The sequence below is a fragment of the Carica papaya genome, chromosome 4 (genome assembly GCF_054855325.1).
Source record: "Carica papaya isolate Zhongbai chromosome 4, ASM5485532v1, whole genome shotgun sequence".
NCBI lineage: Eukaryota > Viridiplantae > Streptophyta > Magnoliopsida > Brassicales > Caricaceae > Carica > Carica papaya.
Window position 1 is genome coordinate 13967794 of NC_142312.1, and position 16323 is coordinate 13984116.

The 16323-nt window shown below is 30.9% G+C and overlaps 1 protein-coding gene across 4 annotated transcripts; it reads left to right on the forward strand.

The window, feature by feature from the left end:
• Positions 1 to 1942: 1942 nt before the first annotated feature.
• On the forward strand, positions 1943 to 8846 carry LOC110812366 (kish-A-like protein). Of its 4 annotated transcripts, none has more exons than XM_088217912.1 (6): positions 1943 to 2162; positions 2259 to 2440; positions 5001 to 5056; positions 5161 to 5267; positions 7970 to 8004; positions 8548 to 8846. In XM_088217912.1, exons 3-6 carry the CDS (start codon positions 5054 to 5056, stop codon positions 8613 to 8615), a joined length of 213 nt encoding a protein of 70 aa, XP_088074038.1. In that variant the 5' UTR covers positions 1943 to 2162; positions 2259 to 2440; positions 5001 to 5053; the 3' UTR covers positions 8616 to 8846. The 4 variants fall into 4 exon arrangements, with proteins under 4 accessions (XP_088074038.1, XP_088074039.1, XP_088074040.1 ...); XM_088217913.1 differs by having other exon boundaries at positions 2264 to 2440; XM_088217914.1 differs by having other exon boundaries at positions 2311 to 2440.
• The last annotated feature ends 7477 nt before the right edge of the window (positions 8847 to 16323 follow it).

Consider the following 16323-nt stretch of genomic DNA (forward strand, 5'->3'; position numbering starts at 1 on the left):
AAATTCAAAAACTTCTCAATTTATGTATTATCATGTGTAAGGTTAACTCTCAATTTATAAGACAATTCATATATATATATATATATATATATATATTTGCATATGTGAGAGGTTTGCACTTTCCATTCTTGATGTTGAAGTTTATTAATTTGTATCTTAATAAAAGTTGTTGAGGTTTTTTTTTTACTAACCAACAAGCTTAAAAGACTCTACAAATAAAATCGTCTTTCACTATGAATTTTTATTTTCTTTATTTCACATAAGTTTTAATTATTTTAATATTTTTAAAATTTTGTCATATCAAGTGTATCTATTTGAAGTTAGACATTAAACTTAGATCTACTAGCCTAGTTATTTTTGATGAGTTCCATAATTATTGTATTATTAGGTTTTCTTTTTAAACCTATGAATATTGAACTTAATCCAATTCATTAGAGGGGTTTACTATCTCATCCAAATGTATTTTGTAACTAATTGGGTGAGTAATAGAGCTATTTCTCATATAAGTTTCATAAAATTCGGAACTAATTATATCAATTTCGTTACTTATACAAATGTCTATATCGTTAAGATTTTTATGGATGAAAACTGTTGTAGAGAAATTACTTTTCAACTTATAATTCTATAAATACTCATATTTATACAGAAGTTTTAACAGTTAAAATGAAGATAAAAAAAATATATTTCAATTTAATGTCACTTGAATATTCTCATATATGTTTTGAGAATTAGCAATTACAAAAGAATGTTTATGAAGCTTTCACTTACATTATTACATTGAAAGCAATTAATCATTAGTTATGATATGCCTCATTTTCTTTGCTTTATTTGTAAGAAGATTGATTATTCAATGCTGTAAAATCATATATAATTGCTTACTTGTTGTGCTTAACAAGCTTTCAAATGATCTTTCATTCCTTACTTACCTTGATTAGAGACTTTATTTATTAAGAAATTATAGACCGACATGATGGAGAAATTTATGTCACTCAAAATGAGCCTAATTATGTTTATGTCAAACACACTCTTTTAAAATGACTTAAATGATTGAAATTTTTTAACATATAAAGGGTAAAAGAAATGATTTGAATTTTCATATTTTTTAGTTATCATTTGAATCAAGACACTTGTGCGCTACTTTTTATATTTAATCTTTTAGGATATAAACTGAATGTGCGTCAAGAAAAATATTTTCTTTTCTTTAACTAATATTTAGTTTTTCATAAAAAATTAATATTTAATTTTTTTTTTGAATTTTTATTTAAATTATAAATAAAAATCTTTAATTAAAGTTATATTGTTAGATAAATGCAAATAAACACTATACATATTTTCGCTTTGAATCATTTTCTGAACTCAATTCTTTTAGAACCAACCAATGCCGAAGTTAACTTTTCATGTCATTTTCAATAGTATCAACAATGATTTTATTGCATTTCTTGAAACTATATCTTATGTGGAGTCATTGGCTATTCTATTGCTCTAAGTTATGGTACTCATAACCACTTAATACATTTTTTTTTGCTTCGACTTTAACTTTTATGACTTGTGGTTGTTATATTGTAGTTTTATTCGATCATATAAAAAAATTCAAAGTGTTAAACACATTTATTTAATTCACTTATAATTTATATAATTATTAATATTATTATTTTTACTACAACATTATATTGTCCAATAAAGAATAAGGAAATACGAAAAAAAATAAATAAATAAATAAATAAAAAAGGAAAAAAAAAAAAGAGCGAAACAAACAAAAAAGAAGAAAGAGAAACAAAAGAAAAAGAGAGAAGAATCCCCCCCTTCCCAACCCAAAAGGAAACCTTCCACTTCTTTTCCTAACCTTAAAATTCAACCTCTAACCTCTTTTAATATTTCTAAAAGCCCAGCCCAAGCCTTTCTTCGCCCAGCATATACCGCATCAAACGACGTCGTTCGGAAGCCTTTTCCTCCGGTTTCTTCGGGTCTTCGAACACAAGGCAATCGGCAGATAAGAGGTAGGAACACAGGGAGGGAACGGAGAGTCCGCTGGGGAGGAATAAACAAAAGACAAGCAGAAGGAAGGGAGCTAAAGGCAGTCTTCGGGGAGGCACCGAGACAGAAATCCTGAAGGGAAGCTTCTGAGTTCACTAGCTGTCGAGGCTCCAGTTTTTTCTACCTAGGTAATCACTTGAAAACCCTTTGCGCCAAATTTAGATTACCGAAAAATAATCCGAAATGAGAATATATCGGATTTGGTGTAATTGGTGATTGTCTAGGAAAGGTTGATTTGGTGATTGTCTAGGAAAGGTGACTGTTTCTTCTGATCAGTTGGATATTAACTAACTGAGAACCAAGTTTGTGAAACGGGTTTTAGAAAGGCATCTGATAAAGGTACGGGGCAGTTCCTTAAAACAAATAAGCGGAGGAGGAATTGAAAAAGAAAGCGGGAATAATCTTGGTAATGAAGTTATAAGATCAGCATTTCCTACTCGTTTTCATTTAACTAAAATTCTTTGCTGGTGTTTGTATCAAATGTTTGACTGTGAATTTTTGAGATATATGCTTTATCAGTTAGTCTCTTCCGATGTATGCATCTTTGCCATTGACATTCCAAAAATGACTTTCAAGATTTTATTTATAGCCCTTTACCTTCCATTTCACCGTCTGGTCTAGGCATGTAAACATTTAAAAGTCACAAATATATATTGAGACCCTCTTAGGCTATGCACGTTCACATTTCGCTGAACAAGTAGTGAACTTTTGACCTGCTGTAGTTCGAAGATCCTGAACATGTTTTTTAGAGGCTTGAAATGTGTGCTATTTGCCTTCACTTGTTGTTTGTGTGACTTGAAATGGCATGCACCATGCATTTTTCCTTTCAAAACTGAATAAGGCTATCCAGATGCACAGACATTTTTCTTTCTTGTTCTTTTGGTCTTTATTACGCTAATCATGCATTAAACTTATCAATTGAAGGGTTCCTATTATTTGTCTGATCTGGATATTGGGTGGATTAAAATATGGGATTAGGCTGTAACTTTGAAAAGAATGATGGGCTGCACCTTTGCGGTTTGAGATATTCAGAGCAATCTATGTGTTTTCCCTAGAATGATTGAGTCCTGTCCAAATCGTCCTTTCATGAACAGTTCTAGTGTAAGTTAGTACCTTCTCTTTTCAAAGCAGGTTTTATGGGAAACTCTTTTTTCCCCTTCTCTTGAAGGTTTAAAGGAATAATGGTGGTTTTTTGGGTTCCCTTTCTTAAACCATGATTCTAATACACTCGAAGAATATTTCTGAACTTCAATCCAAAGCTCTCCATTTTTTCGATTTACTTTCATTTTCATTTTTGCAGATTGTTTGTCCAAATGAAAATTGGTTTTAAGTTTTTCCCTTTTTGAAATTTCCTTTCTTTCAGTAACTCATCTTTTTTCCTATCAATGACTTTTTATCCTAGAATAATTTTAGATTAAATGGAAATCGTTTATCATATGTTGCAATGATGCATAATTAATTCATTTTTTGTTGTAAGTATGATCTTAAATATGCTTCGTTATGGAGCCATTCCAAATTTCCCCTTAATGTGTTTGCATTGTTTCTCTTCTTTGCTTACTGTTTGGGCTGTTCGCCACTGTTTGCATTAAATTTCCAGCTTCCTTTGATTTTTTTATCGTATTTCTGCTAGATTATGTTCTATCCAATGTTAGGAGGTTTTATATGACTAAAAAGTCCCTTTTGCTTAATGTTCAGTAACATTTTTACCATTGAAATCTGAGCTCTTTTGGCAGCTGGTTGGTGGCTGCCAAATCAGCTTACATGAGCACATTTAATGTTCATAAATAGAGGAAAATTGTTTGCTAATAGAGGTCAGCAGTTGCTTGGTATGTAGGAGTTAGCCACATTTTGGAGGTCAAAAAAGGAAAAGGAGAAGTGAGAAAACACGGGCTGTTTTGAGCTCCTAAACATGTTTACTTGGTAAATGTTTTGAACCCAAATAAAGAAAAATTTTGCTTTTCATGTGGTCCTTAATAGGTCGTAAAACCGTTCTTCTCATACTGCTTTTGGTTTGGTTATTGCTTTTGATTTGGATGAATCTCTTGGTCTTTTCACATTCCTGCATTCATTAAGATAAGCATAGCGATAGGCTAGATGAGATTCATTCTCCTTTCTCATCATCCTTACTCCCCTTAATCAATAAGTTTCATTTTTTGTACTAAACAGTAAGTAGAATATTTTTTCAATATCTACAACTGACATGGTTTCTCCTTTTTCCATTTACTTTGTAACACAATTTAGACTCCTTACTTTCTTATAGAGTTGATCCATTACTCTTCTCATTGTCGGATATAAGAATCTTGGACATGTATGTAATTTGTAACTTGAAATTCATTTCTCGTAGATAGGTTAAATTATGCATGTTCTACATTTTGGAAAATTCTCTTTATTACTCCATGACTAGGTGGATGTAGGTTAAATTGTTTTTCTATGGTTAATTCCTTTCCTTGCTTCGAGTTGGGTTGTGTATGCCTTCTTTTCCCCCCCTTTTTGTCAACTAACTTTTAGATCAGAAATCTTGGTTACTTACAAATTTCATTTACTTTTGAATAGGATCTATCGAACTTCAACCATGTATTTTGATGTAAAAAAAAATTTGCAGTCTAGTTAGCTCGCTTACACCACAAAATGGGTGTCTAACACATTCTCACATTATGAAAATTTTGCCTCGGAATTTTGATTAGAGACCAGTATACATAAAATGATTATTTCTACGTATAATAGGATAAGTGGCGATTCCTTTTATTTTTGAAAATTTACTGTTATATTGTTTTTGCTCAATGTCAACTCCACTTATGACAGTGGTAACTGCAATTATGGACTGAACCTCCCAACTTTAGCCACCATTGAGATATCGACCTTCATTGGAGCTGATACATATGTATTTTTTGCTAATTAGGAGCCTGGATTTTTTTAACTCTATTGAACTTTCTTTTGATGCATTTTTAAACACTGTATGCATCCAGGCCGCCTTTTCAAATCTAAACAACAACTTTACAATCATTGTCGCAAGGATATAATGGTAATGCTTTTTTCATGCTTTTGTTATTTCCGTTTTATTTTGATTAGTCTACTTCTTTGCTAATCGAAGTTGAACCTGGTTTTACTCTTCTTGTGGTATTGAAGTCGGCATTGTTCAATTTCCATTCATTTTTAACGGTGGTGCTGCTTGTTATATGCACATGCACTTACCTGAAGATGCAGTTCCCCACCATACTTGAGCAGAAAACTGGGTTAGTATTAAATGACCTTCTTGTTCCCCTCTGTAGAAATTGTTTTTTTTTTTCTTTTTTTTCCATATTAACTATTCATTTATTGTTGAAGAAAAAACAGCTTTGGTATTGATCTATTCATGTTATAATCAGTTATTCTGTTGGTAATTGTGCTAATTATGTCTTTTTTGTGAGGAAAAAAATACCATCAGAAAGAGGAGAAAAAGTACAAAACCGGAGGATAAGATAAACACCTAAAATAAAAAAAAGAAAAAGAAAAATATCTAAATAACAATGCAACCCAGTCCCTTTGCAAGATAGCCAAGGGGGTCTTTAAGAAACCACGAGCCTCAGCCCAGAAAGCAACATAGGAAATCCATTCTGTCTCAAAAGAAAGAGATGATTAGAATCCTTGAAAAGACTACCATTACAGTCCAACCAAAACACTCACAAAAGATAACTCCTCTTACAGCATATAAACTTCCTTTTCTTTTTCCACCTCCCTTGAGGAAACTAGAGCAAAGACTCTCGGGTGGGGGTTGGGGGGGGGGATGTGTGATCCAGTAAGAACCACAAGTATCGGAAACATAGACAAAAGCCTCCAAGCCACCTAAAAGTAGCAAAAACAATTCAGTTGCCTTGAAACATATAACACATACATTCTGGTTTGGCCTGTGAATTTACATTAGATCATTGCTGGTGTATAGTCTAGTTAGGAAGTTGTCCGAACAAAAGCCTTAACCCTAAGTAAATTTTGGCCTTCAGGAATGCACTTGTTAAAGGCTCACTGTGGCAAAGGAATTTTGAGTGAGATCGGAAAAGCAAGATTTGCAAGTGTACACATTAGAGAACTCTAAGGTCTAGATTCTACTATTACAATGTGAAGAGAACAAAAAGGCTCAAGGAGGTTGTGCAGAGAGATTATGTATTTGGATCCTCAATCATAAAGATTTTTAAAAAGTTCCAAGAAATTTGACCATCTAATTGATTGAGAAATTGACAGTTGACAGCACTATGACACAATGAAAGACTATAAAGGCGAGGGAAAAGATTTACAAGGGAGAGATCCCCAATCCAAAGATTGTCTTAAACCAAAAAATCATCATCTATTTTCAGAAAAGTAAGAGGGATGTGTCATAAAGCTGCATAATTGCTTTTTAGAGGCTCTTTTGAGTCAAGGTTCTCTGAGCTATAGAATCTCAACCACTTTTGTGTAATTTGTACTTTTTATCACCTTTTATTATAAACAATAGGATTCTACAAATCTGTTCAGTATGTTTCCTATCAAGAGAAGCGGCTTCTGCAAGTTGCAAGATTTGAATTGGTGGGTTTATCATTCTATTAATGCCTACCTCATATTCATCCTGCCTGGTACTCAATTTAGTGTTAATCACCATTGTTGAAGCTAAAATTTCCTTTCCTTGAACTAGTTCAGATTTGTCTGTTTAAGGTAGGAACTGGTTAATGACCACGGTTTGGTCGAAGTCATATCAAGAAAGTCAAAACGGTTAAGATCTAGCAAGTCGCACTTGTGATTGGTTGCAAGTGTGGTTTATGCACAAGCTTCTGGCCACCAAATGGCAATAATTCTGTCAGTTGACTTGATAGTGATGGGGGTTGCAGATCAAAGGTTGGTGTGAGACACAACTATAGGAAAGGACATGATTGAGAGAGGCAGTGGCTAGGAGACTTGCAGTGGTGAGTGGCATGTTTTCAGATATGGTTTTTGCAGTGGGACCTTGGTGTTTTGCTGAACGGGGTCTTTTAAGACTGCAGTAGTGATGGGTAGTGTTGCCCATCATTGCTGGGCAGACTAGTTACCATCCGGTGGAGTGATTAGGATTTGTGATTTTTGTAGTCTTTTAAAAAAAGTTTTGCAAATGGGTTCATCCATTGTATGGCTGTAGGTTTTGGGTGTTTGGTGTAGGATTCATTTAGATCTGATACCAAAGGATGTAGGAAAAGATTATGGTTGATTTGTCTACATAGATATTTGACGAAAATCTTAATATCATACCTAAAATTACGGCTGTAGATTTTGGGTGTTTGGTGTAGGATTCATTTAGATCTGATACCAAAGGATGTAGGACAAGATTATGGTTCGTCTCCATAAATATTTGATGAAAACCTTAATATCATACCTAAAATTATTAGGTAAACATCTAAGATTTGATTGAATTACATAAATAGATACTGGCAGATTCTTAAAGTGTTTTATTGAGTAATTGAATAATGATCTAAAAGAGGAGATTGTGGAGGTTTATGTAGAGTGTGAAGTAATTCTTTTCCTAATAAATTAGGCTAACAGACATTGATTCTAATTAAATTAGAAAAGCTACTAATGAAAGAAATAAGAACACAAAAAATAAATAAACTGGGAATATAAGAATAACCGAAACAATATAATTACTAAATAGTAAATTACTACTTTGCCATGTGCTATCTTGTTTCGCCTCCCTTTCTTGTACAGACAAATGTAAGAGAGATAAGATTATGGTTTCCAATGCATGAAATCATTTTGTAGTGATGTCTTTGTTTGTGGGCATTGTTTGCAATTACTTTTTCTGAGAACTGCTTCAAAAGATTAGTGACATTTTCTTTGGATTTGTTTCTATTCTCTTCCTCACTCTCGTATATCTCTTTTCTCTCTCAGTTTAAGAAAAAGATGACACATAATGCTGTCCAAGTAAGTTGCATTCTTATTTACAGTCTTCCCCTGGCAGGTTTCGTGGATTTTTTTGGAAGGCAGCCAGAATAGGTAGGTTGTAGTTGTTGATGTAGAAGCAGAAAGATTCATGTCATTCATGAATATCACCTTATTCAGCAAATTTTTTTTTACATTTTTCTAGAATTCATGCTTCTAAGTCTAGAGCTTTTCAAATTTAAGGACTTCATCCATAGACTCGGCAAATGAATATTGCTAAATTTATTTGCCTCCAACACCTATGCATCTGTATGCAGATAGAAATGTCTAGAGAGTAACTGGTACATTTTTTCCTGAATAACAAATGTTACGATTTGGCAATTTTTCTAGATGGTTGTAACATGTTGGTTGAAGTTGAAGGTGGCTTTCTCGCACATTTCTTCTACTCAGTTGATCAACTTCATATCATCTGGTTTTCAGAAAGAAAAAATGAAAGACAAACTTCCATGGCATTCTTTTCAAAAACAGCATGTCATCACCATCTTGCTCCTAAAGAGAGCAGTATAGTCAGGCAAATTGACTAGTGCATAAGTATATAGCTTGATTTTATATAGGGAAACATTCTAGTGAATGATTAGCTATTTATGCTTGAATCAGGTGAGCGTTTGAGTCCGTGGGTGGCTGTAGGATGCTTCACGATGGGTGTATCTATCATATTTTTCTGAGTATCAATTCTTTGTGCCTTGAGGAAGCTCCAGTTATTTTGTTTGGTAGATTTCATCCTTGATCATTTTACTTGTAGTGCTGCCAATTGATTGTTTCTGTATTCTGCTGGGATGGGGAAAAAAGATCATTCGACTTAAATGATGGATTGTACTTGAAGATTTATTGTGTTCTGGATTGCATATGAATTGGCTTGTTGAACAAAGAATAGCTTAAGGAGTATATTAGCAGAATATGAGATTTTTGAATTATTCAAAATTATGCAAACAGGGAACAAGTTGACGGACCTCTTTCGTTTAGGTCAGTGGCCATATCTGAAAACAATGCATAACAAAGAAAAATAAGGCCACATTTGGCGCATGTGTTTATAGAGTAATTAAAATATGAACATAAACTAGCATTTCAATTGTAATTACTTTACATGTTTTTATGAATAAACATTATAAATATAAGAAATAAGAACCTTCATTACCAAACATGGCCTAAGGAACATTTCACTTTAAGGAACTTATCACGTACGTGGTTTTTATTTTGAGATGCCAAGAATAAAGGTTTCTTTTTCCCCTGGTCTTTATGAGCTACTTGCTGGCTGATTATTTGGACTGTGCATAAGAAAACCCAATTAAATTTTTGCTTTAAGTATGATTCCAATTTACAATTTTAAAAAATAGGTTTATATATTTTATTTAATAAATATAAATGTCACATGGAAATATATAAAAGCAATTTTAAGTATTTAATATAGTATATATTTTCAAATAATCTTTTTAATCAAATCTACAATATTTAAATTTATTATATAATCTTATTAATGTTAGTTTATTTTTTGAAAATCTCAAGATTCTCAAACCAACTTTAATTTGTAATACATATTTATTTATTTTTTTGACAAATACTTAATTTGGTACTCTGTAGCTAATGTTTAATATTTTATTTTTAAATATATTTATTGGTTATAATCTGATCTTAAAAGTTCTAATTTTATTTAAAAAATACCGACATAGTTAAATTTAATTAAAAAAAATAGCTTGGAGCATATTATTTAGGCTAAAAAAATTATATTAAAGAATAAAAAAAAAAAAATCATAAGTGACATGGGCTCTTTGTCCTTCACGCGTTCTGATCTCCCGCTGATGCTCTTTCTCTGCTCCCCTTCTCTTCATTCTTCATACGTTCTGACTCATCCTACTTACTTATGCTTTTCTCTAGTTTTCTTCTTCGTATAAACTATGGTTTAGGAAGTGTTGTTGAGGAAGAAAGATTTAGTGAGAAAGAGAATCAAGATCCGAATAGATTTGGAAGAAGAAAAAGACAGAAGCAAAAAGACGAAGGAGACTGCGGTTTGAGGAAACCTCAATCATGGTTTCTTCTTTTATTTCCTTCTTCAACATTTATTAACGAGGGGAAAAAAAAAAAGAAAAAACTTATATAGGAGAAGTAAAAATAGGTATATGCACATCATATTTACATTAAATTCAATTCATACTCTAAAGTATACAATACACACGTTTGTACAAGATTCATGCCAAACAATTATATGCTCCGGGACCGACTTCACGTTCAACCCAAGTGAGAGAATACAGATTAGTAGATGGAGCTTCATATTTTAACACTCCCCACAAGATGGAGACTAAATAATTTTTACTCACATTTTGCACATGTGTGAATAAAGGAGAGTACTAGGTAAAGGCTATGTGAGAATGTTAGCAATTTGTTGTGTGCTAATGACAGATTTTGTCACAATGCTTCCATTATGTGGTTTTTCTTAGATCAAATAATAATTTAGCTTTATGTGCTTTGTTCTTTCATGGAAGACATGTTTTGCTGCAATATGCAGAGCAATTTTGCTGTTACAATATATGATGGCAGCTTGTGAATGCTCAATTCCTAAATTACATTGTAAATATCTTACTTAGATTTGCTTGCAGCAAACACTAACCATTAACTAGTATTCGACTTTGACGGAGTAGCGAGAAATAGCATGTTGCTTCTCATATTTCTAATATATCAAGTATGATCGAAGAAGAAACATAATATCCTATGACAAATCTTCTAGTATTTAGGCAAGCTTCATAATCACTATTACTATATACATTACGCTATATTTATGAAGAGGGAGAATAAAACAAACCTTACCCTGAATTGTTCTAATATATCTTAGGACCTTGTAAGTAACATTTGATCTTGCGAATGCTCCACGAATTATATACGTATAGTTAAGTGCTGATACCTCATGAATTTTTATTTTTAACATTTTATTTTGATACAAAAAACGAATTATGATGTATAATAACCGCTGCATCATATGAATTTAAGTGAATAGTAATAAGTAATTATATGTGCTGGTGTTTGAGACGTCATATGTTATAAATGAAAATTTATTCTTGTTTAATCCCACACATAAATTCATTTTATTTATTTTTTTTAATATTTTTTAAAATTCTATGAGTAATAATATAAACATCAATAATGCATATATATGCCTTATTCTACAATTAATTCTCATCATAATTAATTACTAATTTATGTATATTAAGATAAAAGTGGATAATTTTAATTTCCTTAACCATAATATCATAAAAATAATGATGCTGAGAGAAAAAGACAAAGAAAAGAAAGGGAAGTAAGAAATAATGAGAACAAGCAAAAATAAAGAAGAAGGATAACTAAAAACAAAGTAGAAAAAGGAAACAAAAATAAAATTTAATATAAGAAAAATAATGGAAGAAAACAAAGAGGCTAGAGAGAGGAGAGAACTGAAAAGAAATATTACTAAAAATATTGTATAAAAGATAAGAAAAAATAATAAAAATAAAGAAAAATCAAGAAATGGATCAAATAAGTAATGCAAACTATTTTGCTACCTTGGGCTCTCAAATTATGAGTAAAAATTGAATTTTTTTATTTATTATCTCAATAGAGAATAATAATGACTAAGAAGCTAGTTAAAATTTGGGAGAAAAAAAAAATCTTCTAGAAAAAATATTAGAATTTAGAGGTCCTACGAGCTAGATGGTTTGGATAATAGAAAGGTATCTCTGACCCAAAGAATGCCTTACTAAAATATTATAAAGAACATCATCTTATTAAATTATTTTCTTAAATATAGTTAAAAATAACTATTTTGAGAGATGGTAAAACAAAAAAAAAAAATAATGCTTAAAAAATATACTTATAAATATTAACTAAATAAATCCCAACTGTTCTCTAAAATACTAATTGAATGAATCTCTAGCATTTTTTGGAGATATCTTCTTTAAAGTCAAAATATGAGAGTTTATAAAACACAAAGCTAATAAAGTCTTACTTACTGACTGAATGATAAAAGTCTTATATTGTTGTCTTGTTGAAAAGAATAAAATTCATATAAGGTGAAATCCTTACTCTTGGCATGATCTTTAAGTTTTTTATCCTCTTTTTCTAAATGTTTCATATGCCTCTTAATTTCTTTTAACTTTTTTTTTAAAGTTTATTACTTTCCTTCTAGCTAATAATAGATTCTTTTCCTAGGATGTCGGCTTTAAGGTAATACCTACAATAGTAATCTCTAACTCAATAAGTGAACCTTTACTTGTGTAACCTTTGAAGCTTTACAGTATCTAATCTTTTTTGAAAGTTTTTCCTTAGTCCTTAATGCTTTATCTTGAATTGAAATAATTTTTTTTAACTATAATAAAAATGATAGCATATCCATGAATAGTAATTTAATAAAGAAGTATGGAAAAAAAATTATACTTATTGAGAAATAATTTTTAAGACTCTTTAAAAAGATACTAAAAATCTGAATATAATAAAAGTCACGTTTCTATAAAGTCACAATGTTGTGAATAGAAAGTATGCCAATTCTACTCCCCGGAAGTTAGGAGAGGTTTTGCAAGTTTACATCAACATCATTCTGAAGCCATATGTGTAGTAGGGTAAACCACCTGAATAGTTAATATTCTTATAGACCTAGTAATTGGTAAATAAAATATTTTAAGAGTAGTAGTATGAGATGTTAACACAACAACATGAGGGATTTATCAACTGTAGTCAACATTGAGGTATTCAAGTAGGGAAATTATCCGTCAACAAAGAAGGATCCTAAACCCAAATCTAAAAGACAACTTACAAACTATTACATGTCTTAATAGTTGCTGCTCCTAATTTTTTATTTCAGGCCAACTTTTATTGAGATGGTATATTATAAATATTTTTTAAATATTTCATGTTTTTTTATAAATGAGATTGAGATTTTAATATTCTCGATATTTAAAGTATTAGTTTTTAAAAATACTAAGGATATTCTACATATAGAAAAACTTTTTAAGAAAACAAACACTAAGCCTAAGAAGATACAAAATTTGAATGTCCTTAAGGGTAATAATAGGAGTTGTTTGTTCATGATGTCAAACAGGGAGTTAATCATTTTATAAAAATGATAAAAATACATAAATATAATAAAATAATGAAATAAATTAATAATGAAACACTAGCCGCTTTTTCTTGTGATCATGAAGGAATATTAAATGAGTTAAAAGAAAATAAAAAGCATATGATAGATTATTGAAGAATTAAAGAAAAAAAAATATAAGTGCTATTTGGTAATATATTATAACCATCTAATTAGAGATGATACTTAAATATTGAGAACTTAGCCAGTGGGTACCAAAGAATTCAAATATGTATCTAAAAACACCCACCAGCATAAACATATGACAGGAGACTCCCAAGTATCAAATGTCAATAAAAAATGTCAAAACGATTATGTCTCTCCTGCTTAACAATTACATGATTGTGTCATTGCTTTGGACTTGGCTCTATTAGACACTTTGTTAGTAAGAGTTATGCACAAGTAGAGACTACAACTAATTGCTTTCTTATACTCCTTTATTCTCTTTATGATATTTTTTGTATTATTGACTTGATTGTTAGAGTGTAGTTATTCATCGATAATTTAGACAACTTAATAAAGAAGAAAACATTATGTTATGTCAGAAAATAATTGTAACTAGTCAGAAATCAATAACTATTACAACATAACTCCTCCATCATCCAATACTGATAATCTCGATGCATTGAACAAAGTAATTTCCATTTTCACTTTCTAGGATTTTAACAAGTTTGAGTACTCCTCATCAGAATACTCTCAATGTATGTTCTATTCCTTTCTTTATTAAACTGATAATATTTTCACCAAATCTCTATCACTTTAGTCTATTTCAATAATTGGTCATCATACTCTAGGCCTTAATCTTACAAAATTAAATTGGTATAACGTAAATATTTTACGGATGATTGAAATTAATGACTATTGAGCTTTAGAATCAATTGTCGTAAAATATTTCATTACTTAAAAAAATATTCTGCATTTTATTATACTTATCAATAATTCTTATTTAACTTTTTATGAGTAGTTAAATAAAAATTTTGGTTTTCATTTCTTTAAAATAACTTTCAATATTCTACTCATTACTTTGTTTAGATTAAATTTTTGTATTTATTAATTTTTTAAATTAAAACTTTCAACTTTATTTTTTTAAATCGTGTTTTAGGTGTTAACAATAAAAATAAGAAACAATCCGATCATTTATCATGAAAACGTGAACAAATCGAAAACTATTTGTTTCTCCTCTCTTGCCTATTGAATTCAACATCTTCTCTCCACCAGATTTTAAATTCCATATAAAACCTCGAATTTTTCATTAGATTATCATTTAAGTTCAAAACCCAATAGCTTGATGTCTGATGGACATCATATGTTTTTTTTTTTTTTTTTTTTTTTTTATAGAAAATTTTTTGGAGGATAAGAGAGTTTATATCTCTAACCGGATTGAGTATATAATATGAAGTTGACTCCAAACTCCGACACAAAATATACGTACGGTTAAATTTACGTACAGAGACGCATGCACCACATACGTACATTATTATATAATAGCATTTCCTTACCGTTATTTAGCATGGAGGTAAAGAAATAAAAGCCATGAATCCCTACTCATCATGAAACTATGATCCTCATTGCTCCCAACAGCAATTTACTCAGCCTACGCAATTTCAGGTTTTTAATTTGATCGTGACATGAGCACAGAAATGCATATTCTATACACAAACATATATATATATATATATATATATATAAACTGCAATGTCGTTTTCTTTTATGATCTACAGCTTTAGCAAACGGTGGTTGACTTAGCTCTTATTTTCTCTTTGTTTACATATATTGTTTTGACGTAGTATAGCACTGATTTAAATGTGTTATATATATGTGTTTGTGTGTGTGTGTGTATATATATATGTGTGTGTGTGTGTGTGTATATATATGTGTGTGTGTGTGTATATATATATGAGCACTAATTAAAGCAATTGCCACTGAATCATTCATTTGTTTTCTAGTGCTGGGTCTTCCTCAATGTCAATACATAATATATCCAGGTGTGTGTACGTATTAATCAATTTGTGGATGAATATTTTATTCCAAATCAGCTCGCAACTAGAGTAAAATGGCATCGTAATTGAAGTAAATATGAAATATTGGGGCCGCATATCTCTTAATTCCATAATTTCTTTAACTTTTTTTATTTACTTACGCTTAACTAATTTCAGCTAATATTAGAGAATTTAGGTATAATTAAACAAATTTAATTTATTTAATAATGGGCTAAAATACAAATTTGGTTAATGTACTAATTTTATTTGGTTTTATCTTAATTTTATATTAATTTAATCCCTATATTTAAAAAAAAATATTCAAATTAATCTCTTTCCTTCATTAATATCTAACACCATTAATTTTAAATAACATAAGCAAAAATTATTGAGATGTGACAATTTTTTTTTTATTAATAAATAACTCACATGTCATCTAATTCCTCAGAAAACTTATGTATGTGGTTTGATCCACATCAACCTAAAAAAAAACAAGAAACTTCCATAAATTCCAACACCCCCACACCCATTATTCATCATCTGGTAGCCAACCCAAAGCCGTCTTTGGTGACTCATTGATGGCTTCTCCTCCCACGTTGATCCTGTTGCATGTATACCCCGAGAGAGCAAACTGTCAAAGAATGAAGATGATGTACGTGGTCAACGGTCCACATCAGCAGAATGCACACGTGGTGGATACTTAGATAAGAAAGGAAAGGCAAAAGGTGGCAGAGTTGCCACGTCAAAAGACTGAAGGTAGTCTCCCTCCAGCTCAGAAGCAGCAATACAGAAACCGTTGAGCCTCTATCACCGTGTCTGGCAATCATTGGTGACCTACAGATCTGTTAATGATTTCACATATATTCCTTGTAATTGATTGTGCAGTGGGTGATATACTCATCACGTGATTGCTTCTGTTTATTCCATTTTTTTTAATATATATTTTTTACTTTATGTAAAAAGGGAGGTAAACAGCTCCCTTAAAAACACTGTAACTTCTTCTTCAATAAATATATACAGAAGAGCAGGAAGACAGAGCAATACATACTCTGTTTTTTCACAAAAACTGCAAATTTCATTTTCTTTCAAAACTTGTTCAAATCTTCACATGGTATCAGAGCCATGACTCAAGACGAACAAAACCAAACCCTCAAAATCAACCCCTTTACCGTGAGCGAAACCATTTTTGATCATACCAATCCCATCAGTCCATATTACATTGCCCTCAATGAAAACTCAGGAGCTGTTCTTGTTCCGTAGCTTCTTGATATAACAAACTATCATAGATGGGCTAGGTCC